This window comes from Alexandromys fortis, unplaced genomic scaffold (assembly GCF_014885135.2).
Source record: "Alexandromys fortis isolate MF-2015 unplaced genomic scaffold, M_Fortis_MF-2015_v1.1 scaffold_27, whole genome shotgun sequence".
In the NCBI taxonomy this organism is placed as follows: domain Eukaryota; kingdom Metazoa; phylum Chordata; class Mammalia; order Rodentia; family Cricetidae; genus Alexandromys; species Alexandromys fortis.
In genome coordinates, this window is record NW_026067952.1 from 2940660 (window position 1) to 2967750 (window position 27091).

The 27091-nt window shown below is 51.1% G+C and overlaps 2 protein-coding genes across 3 annotated transcripts in view; both read right to left on the reverse strand.

Moving 5' to 3' along the window:
* Slc12a5 (solute carrier family 12 member 5) overlaps positions 1-5461 on the reverse strand; it is a 39527-nt gene extending 34066 nt beyond the window's left edge. The window contains exon 1 of the mRNA XM_050150976.1: positions 3844-5461. Coding sequence (XP_050006933.1) covers positions 3844-3964 — 121 coding nt within the window. The 5' untranslated portion in view covers positions 3965-5461. The remainder of the gene's footprint in view (positions 1-3843) is intronic.
* A 2893-nt stretch (positions 5462-8354) lies between these two features.
* The window catches only part of Mmp9 (matrix metallopeptidase 9), a 47528-nt gene continuing 28791 nt past the window's right edge, over positions 8355-27091 (reverse strand). Inside the window, exons 1-13 of one of the 2 annotated variants that reach the window (XM_050150825.1) lie at positions 15641-15816; positions 14953-15185; positions 14606-14754; positions 14228-14356; positions 13938-14111; positions 13511-13684; positions 12954-13130; positions 12674-12829; positions 11157-11442; positions 10900-11039; positions 10471-10621; positions 10268-10371; positions 8355-8656 (exon numbers count right to left, since the gene is read on the reverse strand). In XM_050150825.1, the coding sequence (XP_050006782.1) occupies positions 8538-8656; positions 10268-10371; positions 10471-10621; positions 10900-11039; positions 11157-11442; positions 12674-12829; positions 12954-13130; positions 13511-13684; positions 13938-14111; positions 14228-14356; positions 14606-14754; positions 14953-15185; positions 15641-15781 (2133 nt within the window). In that variant the 5' untranslated portion in view covers positions 15782-15816 and the 3' untranslated portion in view covers positions 8355-8537. Of the gene's footprint in view, positions 8657-10267; positions 10372-10470; positions 10622-10899; positions 11040-11156; positions 11443-12673; positions 12830-12953; positions 13131-13510; positions 13685-13937; positions 14112-14227; positions 14357-14605; positions 14755-14952; positions 15186-15640; positions 15817-27091 lie in introns of those variants that run through there. The other variant, XM_050150826.1, reaches the window with a different exon arrangement.

Below are 27091 nucleotides of genomic sequence, written 5' to 3' on the forward strand. Positions count from 1 at the left end.
TATTCGAGGCTCAGTCTCTCACATAACCTTTTCATCCCTGTAGGTCAAAGCAGGCAACCCTGCAATGGCAAACCCTACAGCTGGACCCACAGGAAAACACGATGCTCACACATATGTGGTTTGCCAGTGTCCCCACAGCCCCTCCCACCCTTACACATGCTGCCACCGCTCCCTTTGACCCTGGGAACAAGAGGTGGGGAGAGCATCTCTCTGAGCTGCTCACTGACCGACTCTTGTCTGCACACTGACACAGGGCAGCTGTGGGAAAGACACCAGATGCTAAGCTCCTCCTGGGAGCACGCGTCTAATTCCCCGCTCAGTGACCTTCAAGGAGGAGGTGCTTGAGGTCATCTGAGGGTTTGAGAGGTAAAGAGTCACCCAAATCATGACAAAGGGGAACTTTGAATGAACTCATAGATACACGTGCCCACCCCACAGACAAAAACAGAAATCTATACGCTGTGTCCATCATACACCCTGGCAGTACCGCGACACACATAAGCACTGGCTCACTGACTTCTTGACAGGTCATGGAAGCCGGTGTGGGATACACACATCAAGACATGCACACACAGCCGCAGCCACAAGCACACAACATCCCATACCCACATTCGTTTCCCACGTACACTTGGACAGTCAGGTTCTGGGTCTATGCTTTACGTCAGCGGTGCAGGTGTCAGTGTGAGTGGAAAGACGACCTGAGTCCCCAACACATTATTCCCAGGTCAAGGTCTGAAGAACAGGAGGAGAGAAGGCAAAGAGGGAGGAGACCAGAGCCACAGACTCCGATGAGCCCCGATCGCTCACTGTCAGGCTCTGGGTATAGAACTCAGAACACGAAGATAAAAGATGATATAGATATGAATAATTTGCATTGGTATGGATTTTAAGGTCAATTTTGTTATATGTATATATATTTTTGATCTTGATTAAGGTATTGTGATTGTGTAGTTCATTTAAAATGTAATGTATAATTAGGAAATATAGGTTGTTAATGGATAATCATTGCTAATAGTTAAGCTTGTAGTCATGTTAATTAGATTTTCTAGATATATAGAGATATCTTTCAGTTAGATAGGCATTCTTCATATCTCTCAAAGGCTGCAGAATATGGCATTTAAATGTTTTAATAACTTAGGGTTTTTCATGACAATGAGACACGTCTGCTCCTGGCAGCACCAGCTACTTCAAGAGGAAGATGGGCATCGAAGAGGATCCTTATGGAGTTTGATAGCCATTTGGGCAAGAAACTGTTCTTGCCTGGACTGTTGCATAAACTGGACACAGAACACCCACAGAGAGAGGACTGCTGAACTTGCCTAAAGGTGAGATGGTCTTTCGGGGTTCCTGATTCATGAAGGAGTCTGCGAGACATTCTGCAGGACACAGCAGAAAATGACTGAACTGTCTTTAAAATTTCCTGCTTCATGGAAATGTCTCTGGATAACATGGGCCTGTAGGCCAAAGATGGATGCCCCAACGGTACAGAGGAACTTTGGGTGACTGTCCAGGCAGCGAGATGTCTTTGTCATTTTTAGAGTTTTCTTATTTCTTGTTTGATAGGTAATATTATATCCTTTTGGAGTCTTTGATGGAGTTGAAGAATGAATAGATAGTTATAGTTTTCCTTAGTTATGATAAGAGATGGGATAGATATAAATATTGTAACTGTAATTCTTACTTGATAACTGTTTTGTTATATGTAATTTTACTATGCTAAAGTTAGCCTTTCTTTTTTGTTTAAACGGAAAAAGGGGAAATGATGTGGGAATGATTTCTTACTAATAAAGAAACTGCCTTGGCCCATTTTATTGGATAGAAAATTAGGTAGGCGGAGTATACAGAGGAGAATGCTGGGAAAAAGAAGCTGTGTGAGGAGTCGCCATGGTTCTCCCGCTCCAGACAGACGCAGGTTAAGATCCTCCCTGGTAAGCCAGCTCGTGGGCTACACAGAATATTAGAAATGGGTTAGAACAATATGTAAAAGCTAGCCATAAGGAACTGGAACTATCCGGGCCAGGCAGTGTTTGAAAGAATACAGTTTCCGTGTAATTATTTCTGGGCATAAGCTAGCCATGCGGGCGGCCGGGTGCCGGGGACGCAGCCCTGCCGCCGCTCCTGTTTCAACAAAAAGACATGATCTCTGTCTTTGGTACGCTTCAACCAGCATCTGTTGATGTGCTCCAGTGGGCAGGCCGAGGAGGAATGACTGCCTCTTCCTGGGAGCGAGGGAAAGGAGAAAGGGCTCCAGAAGAGGTGAAATTGGCTATAGCTTTCAGAATGAGTGGGGGTTTTCCTAGCTCGTGGAAGGGGGGTGGGGGTGAACAGGGAGAGTTGTACCAGATGCAAATGAGGAAAGAAGCTGAATGACACAGTAAAGGGCCCGGCCTTTATCCTACAGTGGAGGGCATCTTTACATTGCCCGTGGAATGGTTAGAACGGGCTGGTGGCAGGGAATCCAGAAAGGAAGATGTGGTCCTGGCTATGTGAGCAACATTGGAGTCTTGGATCGGGGGATCGTGACAAGCAGAGGAGAGATGTAACAGATCAGTTTTGGAGGTCAGTGGCCAAATCACGAGGGACAGTTGGGTTTGATGAGAAGAGAAAACAGTGATGAGACTCAGCATTGCTGAATTTTTGATTCTGAGAGGCTGAATAAGCCATTTTTTAAAATGACAAACAAGAGGAGTTACAGTAAAGAGAGAGTGTGAGAAGAAACCCGAGTTTCCACATCCACGAGGCGGTCGGGTCACCCGAATGGAACCTGAAGAAGTCCAGACCTGGAGTTGTCCATACCTTGAGGAGCCTCCTGAAGGATCCCCCTAAGAACCATGCATGTGTTAGCGCCAGGAAAGGCCAGCTCACCCGCGGCTCATGAGCGACCCCTAGCGTCCAGGGAAGGGTCTCTCCTCTTGGCCTTGGGGCTACTCCAAGCCCATTCGCCCCTCTGCTTCCAAACATGAGGGGCGCAGAGTTAGGGAGAGGGAGAACCCTTCCAGTGGCCCTTGCAGAGGAGATTCTGTCTGCAACCAGGATGTCACTTCGCTTCGGAAGGCCAGAAGGATCCTTCTGCCCTCTCCACTGTAGCTGCGCGTGACTTCCATTACAAGATCACTGCCCTGGGCCCCCCAATTCCAGCTGAGCTAGCTCCTCCAAACCCTTCAGGATCTCTCCTTCAGAGGGAGCTGAGTCCCGGGGAATTGAGACTGGGTCCTTTGGCATCCTTCCTGGACCTAGCTACCCAGGATGCGACTTCCCTGTCTGCGATCTCCTTTAGGGGATACCCAGGCGTTCCGACTCTCTACAGAGAGGCAGTAGATTGGAGAATCCGTTGAGCATCAAGGGCCCGCTGACGTGGCTCCTGCCTCAGCGACCCCACCCACCCAACCTGGCCCAGCTCTCATCCTCCGGGCCCAGCCCTTCGTGGCCGGCCCCCCCCCCAAATCGACTTAGGCCCGCTTTCCCGCAGTTCTGGAGCCCACCTCCTCCCCCAACATCATAGTCCTCTCTCTCTCTCCCCCTCCTTCTCAAGGTTCCCCACCTCCTTAGTGCTGGGGCCTACTCCCATTCATACCCAGACCAACCCCTCCGTCTCCAGCTCTCCCCTTCTTCTCTCGCCCCTACCCCAGCTCTTTTCCTGGACCTACTTGCTCCCCTGTGGCCCCGCCCACCAGGATACGGTCCCGCCCCCCTCGCCTTTCCCACTGGGGCGTCCCAAATCCTTGGTCCGCACTCCTCTCGGCTCCCTGCAGCACCCCTCGCCCAACCTAGGCCCCGCCCCACCCTGCAGTGGCCCCGCCCTCTCGTCCCGCCCCCGGCAGCCCCGCCCCCTGCGGCCTCTACCTTTGGCGTCTTCCCTTGGGAGCCGGCGGGGGTCGGCGACCGAATGCCGGCGAGACTCAGGGTCGGCGGCCGCAGCTGGCGCCACGGGGGGCAGCGAGGTGACCGTGAACCTGCGGCTCATGGCGCGAGGGGCGGCGGGATCGCACAAGTGGCCGCAGCCGGGCTGCTGAAGCGCCAAGAGCTTCCCCGCCCGCCGCGCGTCGCGCCGGGTCCTAGTGCCCGCTGCGCCAGCCTCCCAATTCTGGCCACTTGAGGCCTTGGGCTCTGGGTTTCACCAGAAGCACCAAAGGAGCCCACCCAAATGTGAGTCATTTCGCAAGGAGGATTCCTCCACCTCTGCTGGAGTCTCCTGAACACCTGAGGTTCGCTCAGTCAGCACAAGTTGGTGGTGAGACTGTTTTAAGCGGTGGAGACCTCTGCCCATACAGTAGTGACTATCCACTGTCTACTTTGCCTTCCTGAGGCGTATGTTCTAAGGAGAACGTCGGAGAAAGTGTGTGAGCAAATAGGTAGATATCATCATGTGAGCCTGTGCCATATCTTAAGAAGGAAAATTAGGGCCGTTGTTGAGGAGACCTAAAAGGAAGATCTGAAAAGGGCTCCCAGAAAGCCTGAGACCTGAACTGAGACCTCACTGGTGAGGAGAATCAGCGATGCAGAGATCTCGGGGAAGACTTGTCCAGCAGAAGCAGCAGTGCGTACATAGATCTAGAGATGTGGTTCAGTGGGAGGATGCTTGCCCGGCATGCACGGGGCCCTGGATTTAATATTCGGCATTCTTGAGTAGCAAGGCCCTGGGGTGAGGAGGAGCTTGGACTGTTCAAGAAACAGCAAGATGGACACTGTCTGCATCAGAGTGACTGAGTGACAAGAGATGAGAAAGAGAGCAAACAGCACAAGCTGGAGCCATTTTAGAAGGAAAACTCAACCGAGAAAATGTTTCCACCAGGCTGGTTTGTAGACAAGCCTGTGGTACAGTTCCTTGATTAACGATTGATGTGGAAAGGCCCCGCCTACTGTGAGTGGTGCCATCCCTGGTACTGCTGGTGGTTCTGGATGCTATATGAAAGCAGGCTGAGCAAGTCATGAGGAGGAAGCCTATGAGTCATGTTCCTCGTGGCTTCTGCTTCAGTTCCTGCCTCCAGGTTCCTGCTCTGATTTCTGTAGTGATGAGTTGTAATGGACATGTAAGCTGGAATTTAAAAAAAAAAAAACAAAGAAAGCCCACTTTCCTCCCAAAATTGGTTTTGGTCTGAGTGTTTTATCAGCAATAGGAACCTAAGGCAACATTTTTGAGGAGGAGCCTGAATTCTCTTCTAACCCAAAATGGAAGCCGCTGGAAGTTTTGGTGCAGCAGGATAGTATGATCTAATTTATATTTAAACAAGATCAGTGGCCCTGAGAGCTGGACTAAAAGCATGGGAAGATTACTTAGTCAGCTAAGTGTACATGGGCGTGGATACAGTACATGTGACCACAGGCAGAAGCCTGAGGATCCCAGGGGCTCAGTGACAGCCAGCCTGGCCAGGCCCTGGGTCTCAGAGAGAAAGAGAGAGACCCTGCCTCAAAAAACAAGATGGGACTGGGTGTAGAAAGTTGGCTCCTCAGGTAAAGGTGATTTCCAGCGAGTCTGACATGAGTTTGATCCCCGACCCATGCAGATGAAAGATGAACTCCACACTCAAACACGCAGGTGCCCGTAGACACACGCATAACAATTAAGTAAATAGCCAGGTGTGGCGGCTCACGCCTTTAATCCCAGCACTCCAGAGCCAGAAGCAGGTGGATCTCAGTGAGTCTAAGCCCAGCCTGGTCTACAGAGTGAGATTCAGGACAGCCAAAGATACACAGAGAAACTCTGTCCCAAAAAAACAAACAACACACACACACACACAAAAACCCAAGTAAATAAATGTGTCTTTAAATCAAGATGGAGAATGACTGGAGATGACTACCCAAGCTGTCCTCTGGCCTCTGCTTGTACCCACACACATGTATATGCATGTCTACACACAACACACACTCAGGCAGGAGACAGGAGCGGCTACTGGGATTACAGCAGATGAACTGGGGAAGTGCAGCCAGCAGGAACGTGGCATAGGGTGTAACAATGGAATCAGAGAGCAACTGCACTGTGGGAGCAGAGCCAGGCAGAACCACTCTGGAGTGCTGCTCGGTCACATCCCTACCCCAAGGCTGGGCATATGCACGCCCTTTGGTCCAGAAGTCTTACTCCAGTTTGTGGGTGGAAGAAATGGCTACCCATGTGCTCCTAAAGACTTTTGTTTCCCTTTTATTTTTATTTATTTGTGTGTGTGTGTGTGTGTGTGTGTCCATGGAGCTCAGAAGAGGACTGAGGTTAACTGGGGCCAAAGGCAATCGTGAGACAGCAGATGTTGGTATTGGGAACTGAATTGTCTGTCTTGCAGACAGCCAAGTATTTTAACCTCTGAATTGTCTTTCCAACCACCCCCCAACCAAAACTGTTCATAGCAGCATTATTCATAATCATCCCAGACCTGAATCTACCCAAATGTCTACCAGTAGCAAAACTGATCATTGTCAGGCGTTCACACAGGGGATTGGGCATAGGACTAAGAATAAGCCATCTATTATTTACAAACGATGCACAAATCTCACAAAGACTGAACAAAAGGATTCAAGAGGCAGAACTGTTTAAATACCCGGGGAGAAAACTAAGATGGCTTAAAAAAAAAAAAAAAGTGATTGCTGAGTAGGCACAGTGGAATGAAGGTTCTCCTCTGTGTATGAATGTACCTGTCCACAAAAGTCAGGGGGCAACACCTGAAGGAGGGAAACACCTGGATGGAGGATGGACTGTCATGTCACACGTGTGGATGGGGATGGACTGTCATGTCACACGTGTGGATGGGAATGGACTGTCATGTCACACGTGTGCATGGAGGATGGACTGTCATGTCACACGTGTGCATGGAGGATAGGCAGTGTGCTGACCGTGGGAAGTCACAGGTGACTCAGTGGCACTGTGAGGTGGGAACCTGTGGTGATGTAGAGAGCAAGGGAACGAGGAAGTGGAAACCAGCGTAGGACCCACTCATGGGTAAGTTTTCTGTGAGTGGGCCTGGGTGTAAGGAGAAGCAGGGTAGTACCCTAGGGGAGACACGCGGGAGTTTTTGAACAAGGCATGCTAAGGAATTCTGTGTGCAGATGGGAGTAGCCTCTCTTCTGCTGGATTTGGTTCTCAGTTTCCACGCACACAGAAGACTACAGATTGTTACCCTTACTGTGAGTTTATCCCCAAATAAATAAATCTTTGTTATGTTCTATTCTGGGCTATTGTGGAACTCTTGGATACGCCTACAATATGGAGCCCAACATGGGTCTTGTCAAACCCACGACCTGAGATTAAGAGTCTTGCTGTGGGACAATGGTTTTACCCTGTAAAAATTTGTTTCTTATACTTGTTTAATAAAATGCTGATTGGCTAGTAGCCAGGCAGGAAGTACAGGCAGAGCAATGAGAACAGGAGAATTCTGGAAAGAGGGAAGAGTCAGTCTGCAGTCCTCATCCAGACACAGAGGAAGCAAGTACCAAATAAGGTACCAAGCCACGTGGTTAATACAGACAAGAATTATGGGCTAATATAAGAGTTAATAAGAGACCTGAGCTAATAGGCCAGTCTGTTTATAAATAATATAGACCTCTGTGTATTTCTTTGGGACTGAACAACTGTGGGACCTGGTGGGACAGAAACCTCAGTCAACAGAGTCTAATGCTGTACCGACTGAGCAGAAAAGAGAGGCCATGCAGGCTTTTCATCTGCACGTGCAGAACCTGAAACCACACCCGAAGTGGGCCTGTATCTAAAAGGCTATTGGCTGAGGGAGTTCCCACCACACCTCCCACACACCTCTTGAGCTCATGTACTTTTCACTTTCCAAGCTCAATGCTCTGCCAGACACAGGCTTTCCCTTGTGAGTGAGCTGGATTCTCCAGAATGGAGTCTGGGGTCTGCAAGCAGGTGTCCAGGACATTGAGAGTCACCGAGAGATCCCCGAAGGAAGGGCCGATAGCCAATGAACTCCTTTGTGCCCTGTGCCCAATACCGAGCCTGGATCCCTAGGGAAGCTCCCAATGAATGTTTGATGAACGAGTAGCTTGGTGGTGTCCTCAGACGCAAAAGAGAAATAGTTACATAACACCTTCCAGTAGGGGTAACTGAATACCTTAATATTTATGCAGAGCTTGGAGCACTGCCTGACACACAGTAAGCATTCTGTCAGTTAAATACACGCTTGTGAACGTGACCACATACATAATAAATAAAAGTGGCTAGAGTCAGCGAGGCGGCTCAGCAGATGAAGTGCTCACCACAGAAGCCTGAGGGGCTGAGTTCAGTACCCAGATCCCACAAAAACAACAACAACAGAAAAATGGAAGGACATAACTGACTCTTCTGACCTCCACGTGCCTGTGTGGACATGCACACGACCAAGGAGAAGCCGGTCCATTAAAGTAGCTGGTAACGGTTTTAGGAATCAACATTTATTAGAAATAGGCCAACACAAAAGGAAGGTGTGAAGAGAGGGCCCAGCCCGCCTCCACTCCTCCCCATCCTCTAAATGAAATCACCAGTTTGTATCCGGCAAACTGGCTCCTGTTCCCCTGGGGTGGTCCCTCGTGCACTGCACCATTGAAGCAAGGGGGGGGCCCTAGTTGGCAGCGCACTGCAGGATGTCGTAGGTCACATAGCCCACTTGGTCCACGTGGTTCACCGCACCTTCGAAACTCACACGCCAGTAGAATTTGTCATGGCAGAAGTAGGCTTTGTCTGTGGGAAACAAGGAGACACAAGAAAGCTGAATCCTATACTCCCTCACGGGCACAGGAACAAGACTTTTACAGCTGCCCTGTGGCAGTTTGAGTGAAAATGGCCCCCATAGGCTCATAGGGAGTGGCACTATTAGGAGGGTGTGGCCTTGTTGGAGGAAATGTGTCACTGGGGGTGGGCTTTGAGGTTTCAGATGCTCAAGCCAGGTCCAGCGTGTCTGCCTTCCTGCTGCCTGCGGATCCAGATGTAGAACTCTCGGCCACCTGTCTAGCACCGTGTCTGCCTGTGTGCCACCATTCTCCCACCATGATGATAATGGACTAAACAGTAATCATCTGAACTGTATGCCAGCCCCAGCTAAATGTTTCCCTTTATAAGAGTTGCCATGGTTATGGTGTGTCTTCACAGCAATAGAAGCCTAACTAAGACACACCTGTCCCAGCCTTTCTATATCTTTCTGTGGTTTTTACAAGACACTTTCATCTCTTCTACCTGCCTAGGAGATGCTGGAGGGCATAGACATCGATACCCAAAGTACTGGCAAGCCCAGTGCCTGGTAGGTGTTCCACAAAGAGGTTGTGAATGAATGGGTAGTATTGAATGCTCAGATCAGTCCTTCTAACACCCATTCATTGGACAAACTCATTCATCTGTTCACTCATTCATCTGTTCATCCGACAGGTATTTACTGAGTACCAGCTATGTGCCAAGCACTGTGAGAGGCCTGAGGAATACAGACATGATCTCAAGATACAGGCAGAAATAAAAGGAAGGGAGGACATAAAGAAGGTCGGGGGAGACTCTCTGAAATGGTGACCTTGGCACTGAAGGATGAGAGAGAGGCTGCATGGTGACAGTGTAGGTGGGAAGCCTTCCAAATAGGGGACCGGCTGGCCCCAAGGCCTGCAGCTAGGAATGGCCTTGAAGAGAGACGGCACAGGTGGAACACAGGGAACATCAAGAGTACAGGGAAGAGGAGAACTTGGAAGTACAGGCAGCACAGTGGTCAGGCCATGTTAGTTTCTTCCACCTTAGCATCTGCTCGAGCTCACCCTCAGGACCACTGCCCTTCACTCCCATCCCGCCCCACTCTTACAGAATGTATTAAAGGTTATTGGATAGCCAGTATGATTGGAGGGACGGGGATAAGGGAAATGGCTGAAAATGATAGATTTGGGAAATCTGAGTTTTAGAATCACCCTAAAACTGCCAACTAATGGGGTATGGGCGTTGAAAAGAAAAGATAAAAGCTCTGTTTGACAGATGGGGAAACTGAGGCCCCAAGAGAGGCAGTGACTTGCCCAAAGACAGCTAGAACTTGCTTGCCTCTCGGAGTATCTCCAGTGGCAGGCCTGGCACATTATAGCCCTTGATTCTGGTTGTTATTTCTTTATACCTTCCCGAGAACTGAGTTCTGTGATGGAGTTCCCAGAAGAGAAAGATAAACAAGCAGTCTGGGACTTAGATCTGGCTGTGTGAACTGGGGGCGCTTTCCCTCAGTCTCCCAGGGCTTTCTCCTGCTGGGAAACTGGTCAGTAGCTAAGGGAGGGAGACTAGTGTGGGGGGCATTTCATGAAGGGACCCTCCTAAGTCAGCATCAGCAAACCTCACCTTGGTACTGGAAAATGTCGTGTGAGTTCCAGGGCACCCCAGGGAACAACCTATCCAAGCGAGTGACACTCTGGGTATCCACCCTCTGTGTCTTCAAGTCAAACCTGTAGGAAAGCAAGCAAGTTCTGAGCTCCTTCGGCCCCCACGGGCTGCGGGTGAGTGGCGCCAGGGCTCCCCCTACCGGCGGCCGCGGTTGCTCTCACCTCCACACACGCTCTCCGCTGAACAGCAAAGCCTTCCCGCCATGATGCGGAAGGAGCCCCGTGACCTGGGTTACCCCTGAGCCTAGACCCAACTTATCCAGACGCCTGGGGCCCAACACCGATGCGCCTGTGTACACCCACACTTGGCGCCCTGCAGAAGAGAAGGGTCACATTGGTCTGGGGACACAAAGGTGGGGCACAGTCTCTTTGAATACCAGGAGGGAGAAGCCAGAGAGCCTAGTCTCAGATGCCACGCAAGGGTCAGAACAATCGAAATTCAAAAGCCTCCTCCCCATAAATGTCAAATTGCATCTTCCAGGAGGGGACGCCCCCACACCTTTGCGTCACAGTTTCATGGGTTACCCTGGACTCTGTGTCCTAAGTTGATGGGTACTGAGGAATAGGTGAAATAGAGAGGCACAAACTAACCAGAAAAGAAGAAAATCTTCTTGGACAATGGGTCCTCAAAGGCAGAGTCCAATTTTGCAGGCAGAGCTGGCCACGTGCGGGCAATAAGAAAGGGGCCCTGCAGGCGGCTTCCTCTGCGATTCAGGAACTTCCAGTAGCGACTGAAAGAAAGGAGATAGCAGGACCCTGAACCATGGCCTAGCAAGGAAAGTGGGTGGGAGACGCAGGCAGGTTCCTCTCTAAGCCCCCCTCTCATCCGCACACTCCCTCCAGCTCACCCGTCCTTGAAGAAATACAGAGAGTCCTGGATCTCAGCAATCGCGTCGAAAATATTCACAGAGCAAGGATTGTCTGCTGGGCTCAAAGATATTGTAGTGGCCTCAGAAGGGCCAGCAGTAGGTGGACCTGTAGGGCCAGCTGCAGGGGGGCCTGTAGGGCCAACCGTGGGACTCTGGGTCGGGTAGGCGGTGGGAGGTAGAGTGGGGCACATAGTGGGAGGAGCTGTCGGCTGTGGTTCAGTGGTGGTGGTGGTTGGAGGCCTTGGGTCAGGCTTAGGGCCAGGACCTAAAACAAGACACTAGGTAAGACATACTAGTCAGCATTTCTCTGGGCCCCAGCCTACTCCTGAAGCCAGCAGTGATGTCTTCCGTTTCCCTTGAAGCTGGAGGCCACAAGCAGGCCTCTTCCCACACACCAAGCCTAACTGTCCATACTGAACTCTGTGAAGATACGGACTGGATTGTCAGAGCAGAACAACAGGCAGTGTCTCCCTCCCTCCCCCAAATCAGGAGGGGCGAGAGTCTTTTGAGTGGCCACCACGTCAAACGGTACTCTAAGCATTATAAACTCGCAAGATTAATTCCTCAATATCCTTTCCTCCCCTTGTCTTTTTTAAAGATTGAGTCTCACTATGTAGACCTGGCTGGTTTCCAGCTCACAGAAATCAGCCTGCCTCAGCCTCCTAAATGCTGGGATTAAAGGCGTGTGCAAGCACACCTGGCCTGCTATGACAGCTAGGTGGTTAAGACCCTGGTTGCTCTTCCGGAGGACCTGAGCACCTTTCCCAGCACCTATACAGTAGCTAACAATCTGTAACTTCCATTCCAAGGGATCCTGCACCCTCTCTGGCCTCTGCTGTCATTGCGCATATGCGGTACACAGCCATAAACGCGGGCAAAACACCCATAAGAATACAAATAAGTTAATCTTTGGAAGCTCCTTTGAGTCAGGGCCTTAAGTAGCCCAGGTTGGCCTGGAGCCTACTATGTATCTCAGGCTAGCCTCAAACTCATGGTAACTCTCCTCTCAACCTCCTGAGAGTTGGGATTACAGGCTTGCAACGTCATACCCAGCAAGCATCCCCATTTTTTAGGGTAAATGATGACCAAAAACAAAACGAACAATCAAATGGCACTTAGTAAAGCCAGGCATCATTCTGCTTCAGAAAACTCCATCAAAGCCTTATGTGAGGCACACTGTCATCATCACACACCCGCCTTAGAGAGAAGGACATGAAGGGTGATCTGACACACTCAAGGGATGTCACCTCCTGCTGAGGATCAAACCCAGGGCCTCACGTCTGCTCTGCAGCACCCAGTGCCTATTCTAACCACTAGGCTGCACACCCAGCCCTGGACTGGCTTCTGAACCCGGGTCTAGGGTGCCGTCTCCAAGCATTCACTGGGCTCTCGGGCCCTGTCCATAGATGGATACTGAGGTTCCATTTCTTCTCTCCCCTCTTCTCTGGTCCTATAGCTGAGCCTCATCCGCTCCATCTCTGTCCCCTCAACCTCACCATACAGATGCTGGATGCCTCTCACGTCGTCCTCGTGCAGAGGGGAGCCCTCGAGGAAGCGATACATGGGGTACATGAGCGCTTCCGGCACTGAAGAATGATCTAAACCCAGCGCGTGGCCGAACTCATGCGCTGCCACCAGGAATAGGCTGTACCCTGGAAAGGAGGAAATGCCCAAGATGTAAACAGGAGGTCAAGGCCCCAGTCCTGGCTGCTCCGCCACCACGACTACCAGGGGGTGCCTCGGAACCCGCTCCAGGAGCCTCAGAGCGCCGCCCACCTTTGTCTGGGCAGAAACCCCACTTCTTGTCAGTGTCGAAGTTCGAGGTGGTAGCGCACCAGAGGCGCCCATCGCTGCGGCCCTCGCTGGTACAAGTGGAGTACTCCTTGCCCAGGAAGATGAAGGGGAAGACGCACAGCTCGCCTGCCGAGTTGCCCCCAACCACAGTCGCATCGGCTGGAGAGATCATGGACCATAAATGAGTCGGGTGGGTAGATCTAATGTGATGGGGGGGAGGGGGGGGAACGGAGAAGTGGGGGGGGGCAAACTAAGGGCTGCACTAGAGAATCGCGATGACCTATTTTTGAAGCCTAGGGGGCGCTGTGGAGCACTGATGAAGCCAGGAAACCCAAATGGGCCGCGCCTAGAATAGGAGAGCAAGGCAGAAGCCTAAGGCCAAACAAAAAAGGCTGCCCAACTGGGAGTCACGGAGAGATGTGGAGGGAGGCGGTGAGTGATAAATAGAGAGAGAAAATGAATGGATGGAAAAGCCTCCTTTTGGAGAACAATGCTGGAGGGCAGAGCCAGGCTCAACCTGCTAGGCAGGGCAGAGGTACCTCGGGTAGGGCAGAAGCCGTACAGCTTATCCTGGTCATAGTTGGCTGTAGTGGCGCACCAGCGGTAACCGTCCGAGCGACCTTCAGTGGTGCAGGCAGAGTAGGAGCGGCCCTCAAAGATGAACGGAAACACACAGGGTTTGCCGTCCGCATTGCCGTGCTCCGTGTAGAGTTCTGAGGATGTGGAGACCCGCGTTATTACTTCCACGTGTTGCCCTGACCGTCAAGGTCCCAGCCCTCTTCCCATATCACAGAGGAGATTGGACCCAGAGAGAAGGGGGGGAGGGGGAGGGGAAAGGAGGGGAGAGAGACCTGGCCACACCAATAGTGGCAAAGAGGGATTGGAAACTAAGATTCTGGACCCTTAATGGTGGCTGGCATCCCACCCCGCCACATAATCCTCCCCCCCTCCTCAGCGTATACTCACTCTCACTGGGGCAGAAACCAAATTTGCGGTCGCTGTCATAGTTGGCTGTAGTACTACACCAAGGCGCACCATCGGTGCGGCCATCTGTGGTGCAAGCCAAATAGGAGCGTCCCTCGAAGGTGAAGGGAAAGTGACATGGGGCACCATTTGCGTTTCCAAAGTGTGTGGGAACCACTGTAGTAAGGAGACTAGAGTCAGGGCGACTGGCCACGGGCCACTGTAAGAGAAGGGAGCCGGGGCAGGGGCAGGGGCAGGAGCAGGGGAGAATATAGGAAGGCTCAAGATCTCACCGACGCCTTTGCCCAGCGACCACAACTCTTCATCGTCGAAGTGGGCATCTCCCTGGATACCGGGGCCAGGGGGAAAGGCGTGTGCCAGAAGACCGTCCTTGCCGTCGAAGGGATACCCGTCTCCGTGCTCTGCAGAGGCAGGTGGAGAGGACAGGAGTCAACCAACGACAGTTGCGTAGGCTTTGCTCTCTTTGGTGGCAAGAGCCTGAAGGCTGTGTCCCCCAGGCTTTGCAAGGAGGTGACTGTGGCAATGATGCCCCGCAGGAGGGGGCATCCTTTGTGCGACTAGGGATTGTGGGGCAGGCAAAAAAGCTGTCTGCTGCCCCTTCTATTCTGTCCGTGGTCGTTCCTCCTATGGCCCAGCCCGGGAGTTCTTACCTGCGACACCAAACTGAATAACAATGTCTGCTTCGAGGCCGTACACGCGGGTGAACGTGAGCGGTGTCACCGCGCTCCACACGGCAAAGGCTCGCGCAAAGGCGTCATCGATCACATCTCGCGGCAAGTCTTCCGAGTAGCTTTGAATCCTGCAGGTGAAAAGCCGGAGTTGGTGGGGGCGGAGGGAGCGTGCCGGTTCACAAAGGAGAGGGGGCGGGGTAGCAGCTACACACCCAGGGCTCCCAGCTTTCAGAACTTGTATTGCTAAAATACCTTGTCAGTCAGGCACAGGTGCAGCCTGGCCGCCAGTCCCGCCCCAGCCACCTGCTTCGAGCCCAGCATCTCACCAGTATGTGATGTTATGGTGGTGCCACTTGAGATCGCCCTCGAAGGTTTGGAATTTGCCCAAGTCTGGAACACCACAGCGTGGTGCACGAATGGCCTCTAGTGTCCTGCTGTCCAGTTCACCAGTCTGGGGCAGGGACAGCTTCTTCTGAAGCAGCAGCAAAGCAGGCCGCAGGCTCTGCTTCTCGCCCTGCATCTCGGCTGCCCGACTGTAACCATAGCGGTACAAGTATTCCTACGGACGGAGGGACAGAGTCATCGCAGAGTTCTGGCACCCTTTCCTTGCCCTCTGGGCCACACACTTAGGGACTCTAAAACCAGTTCACCAGGGCTTCTCACACAGCTAGAATTCCCCGTCCTGTGAATAACACAGCCCTTTCCCACCTAAGATGTTCTTAACCATGCCTACCTACCTCACAGCTCCCCTATGGTTCCTTTCCAGCCTGTGCCTAATCCACAACCCTCCGAGATCGCCCCAGCCCATTGCCCTAGTAAACTCGAATCTGTCCGTTATTTTCACCACTGCCCAGAGCCTCCACACTACACCTAGTGCCTAACCCTGGCACCTCTGTTTCTTCAGATATGCCCAGTGCCAGGTAAATTCAGAAAGCATATCTGAAGCCCATGCTTTCTCAGGGACACTGGGCATCTTCCTGGCCCTGCCGACTTTCCACCGAGGCATTTGTCTACCTGTGCCAGCTGAGTGTCGGTGAGGTTGTTGGTTCTCAGGTCTCTGGGGAAGACCACAAAAGTCGGCTGGCGCTGGAGAGGAGCTGCAGAGCTGCAGCCTAGAGCCAGGAGTGCAAGGACAAGGGGCTGCCAGGGGCTCATGGTGAGGATGGCAGTGTCTGGCTGAAGCTGCCCTCTCCGAGGTTTTTAAAGGGACCGTAAAACTGAATCAGTAGCCCCGCCCCTCCCCTCCAGGCAGGTGCTGACTCAGGGTGTGTGTGTGTGTGTGTGTGTGTGTGTGTGTGTGTGTGTGTGTATGGGTCTTGGACAGCCCAAGGAAAGGACTTACACCACCCCCTCCTTTCTGCCCTCTCCACAGTCCAACATTGCCGAGTCAGGCAGGACCCCAGACCCACAGGAAACCACAGCACTCAGGGGAGTGGTTGAGTTTTGCAAACTGCAGAATTTGTGGGAAAGGGGTGGGGAGATTTACCTAGCCCTAGGACTGAAGGCCCTAAGTGGTTAGTTCGGTAGAGGACTGGAAAAAGTGCTTGAGATTCCCCCTTTCTTGGGCTCCTGGGACACCCACTCCCTGGCCAGAGCTCAGCCTGGAGCCCCTCCCCACACTGTAGGTTCTGTCTTCTCATCCCTCTCCCTGATAGTGCCTTTGACTCAGCTTCCTCTCCTACCAGCTGGGAGCAGGCTCTTTGAGGCAGGATTTGGGGAATTCCACTGGGCAAGCCCCTAGCTTCAGCAGGCTGACTCCTTAGGGAAGGAAAGATGAGCCTCAGGGGCATGTGGGAACAAGCAGAAGCTTCACCCTTCCCAGGGGCCTCAGGCAAGCATCCTTCTTCTGCTGTCCATAGAATCAAAACAACCAAAAATCCAGACCCTTCATCCCTCAATCCTTTGTCCCCATATTGATGTGAGGCTAAAATGAGACTCATGAATCACAGGAAATGCATTTAGCACAGTGTGCATGAGCCATGAGCCCTTAATTGATGGCACTGATTCCTCTTAACCGTCTGGCGGCTGGGTTTGGGATCGGAAGGAAGAGACTGGAGTCTTGACTCTGAGCCTCTGGGTGATGTGGAGCACACACCTTCCTTTCCCTGAGCTATGAATTCTTCACAGACCCCTTCCCTCTTCCAGCCCTGTTTCATCCATGAAAACTTCTGCACGGTGTCACCCACAGCCAACAGCCCCCCTGCGTTCCGCCCACCCAGCCTGCCACCATGGTGAAACAGCCTTCAGCCAGCTGTTTTGACAGAGCCTCCCTTGTGTTCAGACTTTATCCACTCCTGCACTGAATGGACCCGTGAGATGGAGAAGGGGGATGAGGTGTGTTCCCAGGGGTCTCTGCTTCTCTTATTATATGCTTCTGATAGATGATCTTCAGTCCTGACTTGCAGTCCTGGGTCCACCATTTCCCAACTTCACCATTTCCCAACTATGTTCGCCTTGGGCAAGTCATTTCATCTCCAAGCCACAGTGATAATTCACTTTTTGTGATTTATTGTGTTGAACACTGTGATGTGCTCCCTATAAATCTTTCATTTCCTGTTCCTTCTCTCTCTCTTTCTGTGTGTGCGTGTCTCTGTGTATGTGTGTGTCTTTCTGTGTGTATGTGTATGTATACATGTTCATACATACAGCTAGGGTCTGCCACATGCTAGGCAAGCACTCTGCATCTGAGATGTCCCTAGTCCTTGTTTTTGTTTATTTGTTTTGGGGGTATGTGTACATCTACAGGTGTGTGCAGGGACACACATCCATGCCTACCAAGGCCAGAGGAGACATTGGCGGTCCTCCTCTGCCATCTTTCCCTCTTACTCCTTTGAGGCAGGTCTCTCGCTACACCTGGAGCACAGTGTTTTTCAGATAAGCTGGCAGCCAGCAAGCCTTAGCAGCACTCCTGTCTGAGTCTCCATCCCCCTAGTGTTGGGAATACAAGCATGGGTGGCCATGCCCAGATTTGTACATGGATGGTGGGGATCCAAACTCAGGTCCTCCTGCTTCTGCAGCAGATAGATGCTGTTACCCTAGGAGTGAGTTGTTTCCCTGGCCCATCCTTGGTTTATTGAGACGAGAGCCTATGTAGCTCAGGTTTGTGTTGAGCTTCTGTCTCCTGCCTCTGACTCCCAAGAGCTGTATTACAGGTGTGCACAGCATACCTGGCTTATGAGATTGATTTGGTGAGTAACCCTGGCTTTGGGGGATAGGAAACTTCATCTTAAAGCCGTCAAGGGAATTGCCCGTGATCACACAGTAAGTTAAGAGAGTCAGGATTCAAGTGTGGATAGTCTGACTCTGAGGCCCTTCACCTGTGCAGGGGGCCAAGCAGATCAGAGTACAGATGAAAGAAATGGTGGACTTGCAGGGCCTTAAAGCTTGTACCCTCCTCCTCTGATCCCTTGCCACCTTCCCATGATGAGGACAGAGAGAGGCTGGGGACTTTGAGGGTTCATAGGCTGAAGACAGGGATCCAGGCAACTATATTACACAGACTTGGGATTGTGGGGTCAAAGAATAATACAAGATTCGAAATGGAAACAAAAGAGGGCCTCCCTTTATCTAAGTGGCAGACAAGGACTTCAGAGAAATCTACAAAGTAACCCCATCTTGCCAGCAATTGTGCTGAGGATGTCATATATGTGGATGACATGTCTATGGATTATGCCACACCTATGTTGAATGTCATATCTATGTATATGTGTCCTATATGTATTGTATGATACATCTATGCCATATGCCATGTCTATGTTTGTCTTGTTTCTCAAGCTTGGCATCCTGCCTGGCCTAGAGCTTGGGAATATGGACCAGGCTGGCCTCAGACTCACAGAGATACTCCTGCCTCTGCCTCCTAAGTGATGTGCCACCACACCTAGCAAGCTTGGTACTCTTGATACTTGGGGCTGATGGTTCTTTGTTTGGGGTCACTGAAGTGTGTGTAGAGGTGTCCTCCTTCTTCCTACTAGATGCCAGTAGTACCACCTCTGCCAGTTGTGACAACCAGCATTGTTGCCAAATGTTCCCTGGAGGGGGGGGGAAGAACCTCTGGTGTGTGCTGATTTTTCTTTGTAAGTGGTCCAAAAGTTGCATCGAATATTCAAACCATTGATGATGATCCTCAATTTGTTGTTGTAGTTTTTGCTTTTTGCTTTTCAAGACAGGGTTTCTCTGTGTAGTCCTAACTGTCCTGGAACTTGCTCTGTAGACCAGGTCTGCCTGCCTCTGTCTCCCAAGTGCTGGGATTAATGGTGTGTCACCATGCCCAGCTTGATCCTCAAATCTTTAATGACTGCTCTACTTTGCTGACCCCCAACAATTGGACAGTAAAAGCAAAAGGGTCAAGAGTTCAAGCCTAATCTCTGACACATAGCAAGTTTGAGGCCAGCCTGGGCTACATGAGACCCTGTAGATAGATAGATAGATAGATAGATAGATAGATAGATAGATAGATAGATAGATAGATAGGTGGTAAGGTAACACCTTTAATTCCAGCACTCAGGAGGCAGAGGGAAGCAGATTTCTGTGAGTTGAAGGACAGCCTGGTTTACAGAGCAAGTTCTAGAACAGCCAGGACTACACAGAGATACTCTGTCTCAAAAAGTCAAAAAAGGTAAGTAAATATATAAACCTATTCAACACATTTTTGTTAAGTTTTATGAGCCAGACATTATGCTAAGAATTGAGCTATATCCTGGCACTCAGGTGTCAGAGGAAGGTGAATCAGAAGATCAAGAATATCTGTGGTTGCATAGCGAGTTCTCACGCAGCCTGGGCTACACGAGATCCTCGCTAAGAAGTGAAAGAGGAAAAGGATGAAAAAAATAAACTGGATTAGTAGTTACGCTTTTGTCCCCTTGCTTATTGGACTGATAGTCCAGTAGAAGAGGGACTGAATAATCAGTCATCAGAGAGCCAGTTTCTTTATCACCGAGCATGAAGACCCAGGTTCATCCCAGGGACTCACATGGTAGAAGAGAATCAGCTCCTACAAGTTGTCCTCTGACCTCTGCGTTCGAACATACATACATACCACACACAAACATACACAGATAAAATGTAATAGATGGTGTGTGTGTGTGTGTAGCGTTGTGGTTTGAGGCAAGGTCTTGCCAGGTACCTCTAGCTGGCCTGAAGCTCACTGTGTAGACCAGGCTGGCCTCAAACTCACAGTCCTGCTTGTCTCTGCCTTCTGAGAGCTGGAATTAAAGGTTTACACTGCTGTGACCGGTTAGAAATTTTTTTTTGAAAACAAAAAATGTTAACAGAAATACAAGCGCCATAAATGGAGGTGTGCCTATCTACTCCAATTCCCCCTACTATGCAGATGAGGAAACTGAGGCCCAGCAGAGTCACATGGCAGAGAGAGTGTGCTGGGCAATAGGAGCTCTCACTCTGGGGTTGGACTGCCTCAATTCAAGCTTCAGTCCATTGTGTGACTCCAGCGACTGGCACAACCTACCGTTTTCCCCATCTGTAAAATGGTGCTAATAACAGTGCTTCCCGTTTGGGCCTGATGTAGTGGGGCCTGGCACACTGTGTAAGTAGTGGTTACCACTTCTCAGCTATGCTTGTCTTCAGGATCCATGGTGGCTCCTACTAACTGAGAAGAGAGCGCCCACTGGGAACCCCAGAGCGAGGAGTCCATCTGAGCAAGAGTTCTCCTCTCCCCACCCCCAACTTCCTCCTTTACCACCACTTACACACACACACACACACACACACACACACACACACCCTGCTCACCAGCCCCCATCAAAGGGAACTTGGGAGAAGCTTGGTTTTCAACACAGCCATAGCAGGAAGTGGTTCTGGTTACCACATCCCCTTCCCCACTTCCTCAGCCCCCATAAGAACCGAGGAAAGGAGGCAGGGAGCAGGAAGTGCCCCCTCAGCAGGCACAACCCTGACCCCCTGAACCCCTGACCTGGAATCTTTGAACTCTAAACCCCTTACAGTAGGATGGGCACTGGGCTAGACCTGGAGTCCTGAGTCACTGGTTAGGTGACCCAGCCCCAGAGTCTCCACAGCAGGGACAACCTCAGAGATGAGGAATGGCATGCTCTATCTATCATGGGGGAATTCCAAGTCTGCTTCTCCCAAACTTGCTGGAGAGGGTAGGGGAAGGTAGGCCTGAGAGGCTCCGGCAGGATGTGAGAGAGACAAGCTCCCTGTCTGGGGCGAAACAGGTGTCCTCATGAAGAACATTACTAGATCCCAGCTTCCCACAGGCATCCCTCCCACAGGCTGGGGGCAATTCCCCTGGCTGACTCCTAGATTCCTTCCTGATGCTAAGCCACGCCTCCCCCTTGCCAGTGCTTAGCACCACTGCACAGGGAAGTCAGGTACTGGCTTCAAACCCCAGCTCCTACCATTCACTGGCTGGGTGACTGCAGGCAGGTCACTTTGTCTCTCTGAAACTCTAGTTCTTCATCTGTGAAATAGGGCAAGACTGGGGTACAGCTCAGCCGTGGGGTATGTGGCCTGCTTGCTGTAGGGTCTGCAAAGGCCTGGTCCCCAGGGGTCTGCTTCAAAGAGTTATGGTGAGAATTCTGAGATTATGCGCTGCAAAATTTACCACAGTGACTGACACCTGACAGGCATGGAAGGAGAGGGTGGGGGAGGACGTGATGATTCCTTGCCTCTAATGCTCTCATCTCATGGCTACAAATAAGCATCCATTCACAATTCCATCTCACAGATGAGCTAACTGGAGTTTCCTCAGGTCCTCACACCCAGCGATGTCAGGCCAGCCCTGACACCAGTACCCCAGCCTTCTCCCCAGAGTCTGCCTGTGTCCCAGTCTACCTCGGTCAGGAATAATTTTAAATCTGTGCACATGGACACTAGAGAGTTTGCCTAGCACTGTCCCAGGCCTCAGCACACCACATCTGTACCGTAGGGTCGATCCTCGGGACGTCCTATTTGGATCTGTCATTTTCAGAACCCTTGACACTCATTGGAAGCAGAGATTGTGAACTATTTTCAAGGTGACAGACGCAGAGCCTAGAGAAGTGCTTTTTTGGTTTTGTCTTGCTTTCTTGGCACAAAGTCCCATGCAACCAGGCTGACCTCAAACTCACAAGATTGCTGAGAATCACCTTGAATTTCTGATCCTCCTCCCTCCCTCCTATGCTAGGATTACAGGTGTGCACCACACACCTGGATTTATGCAGTACTAGAGCTCTGGGGCTGGATATAGGTCAGAAAAGCCATCTACCAATAAGCCACACTTCCGGCCCTTTGTTGTTTTGAGATTGACTTGCTACACAGCCCAAGGTGGCCTTGAACTTTCTGGTTCTCTTGTTACTGCCTCTGGAGCTGGGGACTAAAGGCATGTGTCACTATGCCTGGCTCAGAGAAGTGTTTAAATTGCTCGTTGTCCCCCAACAGTGACAGGGCTCCTGCCTCAGGCTTCTGACTCTAAATCTCATGCTAACATTAGGTCACTAGTTCAGGCAAGAAGGAAGTCAATGGGGGAAGCATCTGGGGTGGGGTGGGGGTGCTCAGAGACCAGGCTGGAGGGGGTGAAGTCTAAGAACCAACAGTGGGTACATTTGGCTGGGTTCTATAGAAAACAAAAATGAGGGGGACGGGAGGTGAATAAAAAGGAAAGAGAGTCAGGTAGCTGGAAGGGGCACAGGACAGTCCAGAGGAGTTCGCTTAAGGCCTGAAGGTCTTGTTCCCAGTCAGAGAGGATGCTGAGAGTCACATCTGGGGAGGGGAGGAGGAGGGTAGAGGCGAGACCCATTCCTTCTACATTAAATTGCTCACTGACAGTTCAGAATATGCTTGGGGTCTCAGCCAAGCAGGTGCAGTCTCAAAATACACATTTTTAAAAGTTGCTTTTGATATTTAGGAGGGGGGAAAACCTTTAAAATGGCTAGTGTGCAAAAAGTCCACCCTCGGTTGGATGTCCTTCGATGGTCATTCCAGGGTTTAGTGCTGCTGTTTGACCCTGGGTGACATCTGGAAAGTGCACTGTGACTCTTGAGATCACAGCATACCTAACCCTGACAGTCTGAGGGGCTCAGCTCTTGCTGACAAAATGGAAGAGGAAGAGACCCTGGGGAATAATTCAGGAGGGAGGGGTGCACACAGCACACAGATTTGCTCCTGTTCAAGTTCAGGTGGAGTTCTCTTCCTGTGCAGGGATCCCCAGCATCCTGCAGTAGCTGCTCCTATTTCTAAATGGGAACATTTAGAAAAGCAAACCCACACCTGTCCCTACCCCAACAGTCCAAGTGGAGGCCAGAAATATTCGCCATTCATTCATTTTTGAGGTGCTGGGATTCAAACCCACAGCCTTGTACATTCTAGGCAAGCTGTCTACCAGTGATCCCATCTCTGTCTTCCCTACCCCTACAGCCTTAGACTTAACAAGCTTGCCAGGTGATTCAGGTGCCCGAAAACTCTGCTTTAATACAGCGTCATCCCTACAGTGAGTGGGAAGGGTTTTCACCCCATTTCCAGATGGGGAAACTGAGACCAGAGAATTAAAGCCAATTGCCCAGGTACATAACTACTACCAACGTTGGCTGCCAATCCAGATTTTTTTTTTTTTTTGACCATAATGCTGATGTTCTCCTTGCCATGTTATAGATGGAGGAGGCAGTCAAGTACTCCAGGAGCCCTGGGCTCTCAGAACTGGATGCAGTGCTAGGGCACAAGGCAGTAGCAAGGTTCAAAATCGCACACAGGAATCTGCCAGTGCGCTGCCTCTCTGCCGGTGTGGTGCAGGCTTCGCTCCAGGAGACCCCTGAAGGCTGCACACTAGGCATGGGGACTGAGCCAAACAGACTAAGAACACAGGAAGAGCATGTGTCTTGCGGGAAAATCTGTCCAGCAAAGCTTCTTGTACACTGGTCTTCCTGGTACAGACGTCCTTTTGTGTCAATGCTGGGGGTAGAACCCGAGACCGCACACTCTACAGACTAGTTCTGCCATAGGTACCAGCCCTCCGCACACAGCCTTCCCACCTGGGACTTTCTTTTCGGCTAGTGGTGCCCCCGTTTCATCAACCCCTCTGACTTAGCTGGTGGGGGGGGGGGGTAGGCAACCTGAGTGTGAAGCTCCTGGGATTCTGACCGTCACCGCTGGGAACACATCTACACAGCCCTTCCCCCACCTGCAAGAGACTAGATTAGCAGCTCCAGGTTTGCATCAGTCCTTATCAAGGCTGGGGACGTTTTTTTTTTTTTTTTTTTTTTTTTTTTTTAAAAAAAAAAGACCAGGGTCTCACTATGTAGTCCCAGCTGGTCTGGAGTTCCCAGTGTAGACCTGGCTGGCCTCGGTCAGACTCACAGAGACACACACCCGCCTTAGCTCCCGAGTGCTGGGCTTAAAGACGTGGGCTACTGCACTCTGTCCTAGGCTGGGGACTTTAAAAAGAATAAACAAATAAAAGACTCTGATTCAGTAATCAGTGGGGTCCGGAAATGGGTGTTAGCAAGATCCCTGGATGTAGAAATGACGACAGGAACAGCCGCCCCCTTCCCGGCTGAGGAAACCCAGAGAGGTTCAGAGACTCTCCGCCCTCTCCCCCACAGAACCCCCAACGTAGCTGAAGCAATTGAGAACACCGCCAGGAAGTATCCAGAACCAATTTCCGCAGCGCTTCCTCCCCTGTGCTGCGGAGACATTGCTTCAAAGCACAGACTCTAAAGAGCACGAGCAGCCCTCCCCACTGCGGTGCCGCAGAGCCCGGGGGCTGCGACAAGCCGGGCCAGCTCCGAGCGGCTTCTGCTCCCGAATCTCCGAGACACCCTCATTTAGATATCTGCATACATTTGCATACTGGGCTCCAGTGCCGCTCGTCCCCTCCTCCCCCACCCGCCCCCCAGCTCCACCTCTGTAGCGCGTTAGAGGAAAAGAAAACTAATATATTCACAAAGCCTACAGAGACGTGTTCGAACCTGAACTTCCCGCAGCGCTGCGACTTTGATACACCTGAAGGGGGGGAAAGAAGTGGGAGCTTGGTGCGGGAAGGCTTGTGACTGTGAGGGAGGTGTGGGGCCTGGCGGCGGCCTATCCATCCTGCTCCCGAGGATGGACCATGCGGAATTTCTCTAGTGGGAAAACACTAGGGAGTACTAGGAAGATGGGGCGGTGGGGGCTTCCCCCTTTCAGGGATCTGAATGAGGGTCCTGGCTTGACCACCCAGAATATTCTCCCAGCTCCAGTCCTGGGCAACAGGTGGAGGCCAGTTAGGCCACAGCCCCCAGGGCAGGGCGTGAGATCTGGCAGACCTGGACTTGAACTGTGTGACCTTGAGTTAATTATAACTGTCTCTCCTCGAATTTGAGTTTCTTCATCTAAAAAAAGGGAGGGATGGCTAGTAAAGCCTCTTGCCTCCAAGTCTGATGACCTGAGTTCAATCTAATCAATACCCCAGAACCCTGGCTGTCCTGAAAGGCATGTGCCACCCCGCCCCCACCGCCCCACCTCCCTATCCTCCGCCCCCTCCCTACACTCCACCTGTCGATTGCGTTGGGTGGGTTACTCAATCTAGGGGTTTGTAACCCACCCTGCAATCAGTTATTCCAGGGTCTCGGAGGGGGCGCTACCTGGAAGGGAATGAGCTAGGACAGAAGAATGAGGCTAAGCAGATTTGTCAAAGGCTCCGTCTATTAGGATCATGGTTGCTGCTTATATAGCCCTGGTTGAGGACTTGGTGGGCAGGGCACGGGATCTCGCCGCGTGGTCCTGGTCACGTAGGCCAAGAGGTTACATTCGGACAGGTAGGCCAAGAAGTCACGAGTTGCCACACCTGGTTCCCTGGATAGCTGGAATGTGAGGAGCGTTCAGCTAACAGATAAGTTAATTGGGTGTGAGGCAGGTTCTCTCAATAGAACATAATTATGGGTGTGGGGTTCTCTGCAGACTCCCCAGGGTGATGGTTCCTGTAATGATTTTTAGGGGGGAAATGGCTCGTGACATCCACCCTACAGAGAACTAATTTCAGATTGCTTCTGACCTCCACATGTGTGTTGTGGTGTGCTCCTCCATGCATACCACACACACACACACATACACACACACACTAAATACATAAATAAAAGGCGCGCTGAGTGTGGTAATACACATCTATTACCCCAGCACTTGGGAAGTAGAGGCAAGAGCATCAGTTCAATTCAAGGTCATTTTTGGCTACACATAGAATTCAAGACCAGCCTGAGCTACATGAGACCCTCCAGTAAAATGGATTGGGGAGGGGGGCTTTTAAGTTCACTATGTGGTGAGAGAAACCATATCTTCACCAGGCCCTTGTGAAGTTTGGAAGGAACTACTAATGGGGGTGAGTCTTGTGAAAAGGGACCTCAAAGCTAACAACTGGAGCCGTGGCTCTTGCCTGGGAGTCCCAGCCCAGCACTGGGGAAGCTGAAGCAGGAAGGATGAGTTGAGCCTAGGAATTCAAACCCTGCTGGAATAGCATATTGAGACTCCCCTGCTCAAAAATCCAAACACACAAAACAGGTGTGTTTCGTATCTCTGAAAACAACACGGTTTATTTTGACCAATCACATTAGGTTGTGGTTGAATAATCTGGATAAAAGGCCCAGGGCCTGCTCCTTCTGCTCATCCGCTTGCTCACTCCCTCCGTGACTCTGCTTAGCCACACTGAACAATCAGCTGGAGGCTGATGACAGATTGCAAGGCTCAGAGAGGTTTTGTTTACATTTCTGGACATGTTAACCACTCCTTTTATGTTCTCTAGTTTATAAGGCCTCCACAACTGGGTCTTCTAGGCCTTTAGTGGGACTGCCCCTTCCAGGATTAGCTGGATCCCAGAACAGTTTGCCTGCAAGCACCCTGTAAATGGAGCTGCAAGCCAATCCAGACAGCCTACACCCCTTAAGCCTCCTACCTACTCTTCTGACTCCTGCATTTCAGCATCCCCAGAGACCCAGGCACTGGGCAACCAGGCTAACTCCTGGAAATCCGACCTCTGTGGAATTATTCAAACTAATTAGTCCTGAGCTGCAATGTAGCTCAGTGGTTAGAGTGCTTGCCTGGCATGCACAAGACCCTGGGTTCAATCCTCAGCACTGCCTCTTCCTCCGTACACTGCCAGACCCCATCCAACATGGTTTCCACAGCCACTGTGGTAATTTGAGCACTCAGGAAACTGAGGCAGGAGGATTACCAAGAATGTTGAGTCAGCTTTGGCTAGATCGTGGTACTCTGCTGTTCCCTGGGTGGCCCTCCTGGGGACTTAAATAGCAATCTCTTTTTTTCCCTTTCTTGATTCTTTAATATTTATTTATTTAGTTAGTTAGTTAATTTTTCGAGACAGGGTTTCTCTATGTAGCTTTAGAGCCTGTCCTGTAACTTGCTCTATGGACCAGGCTGGCCTTGAACTCACAGAGATCCACCTGTCTCTGCCTCCTGAGTGCTAGGATTAAAGACATGTGCTACCACTGCCCAGAAGATTCTTTCACTTTTATTTTATCTATTTTTATC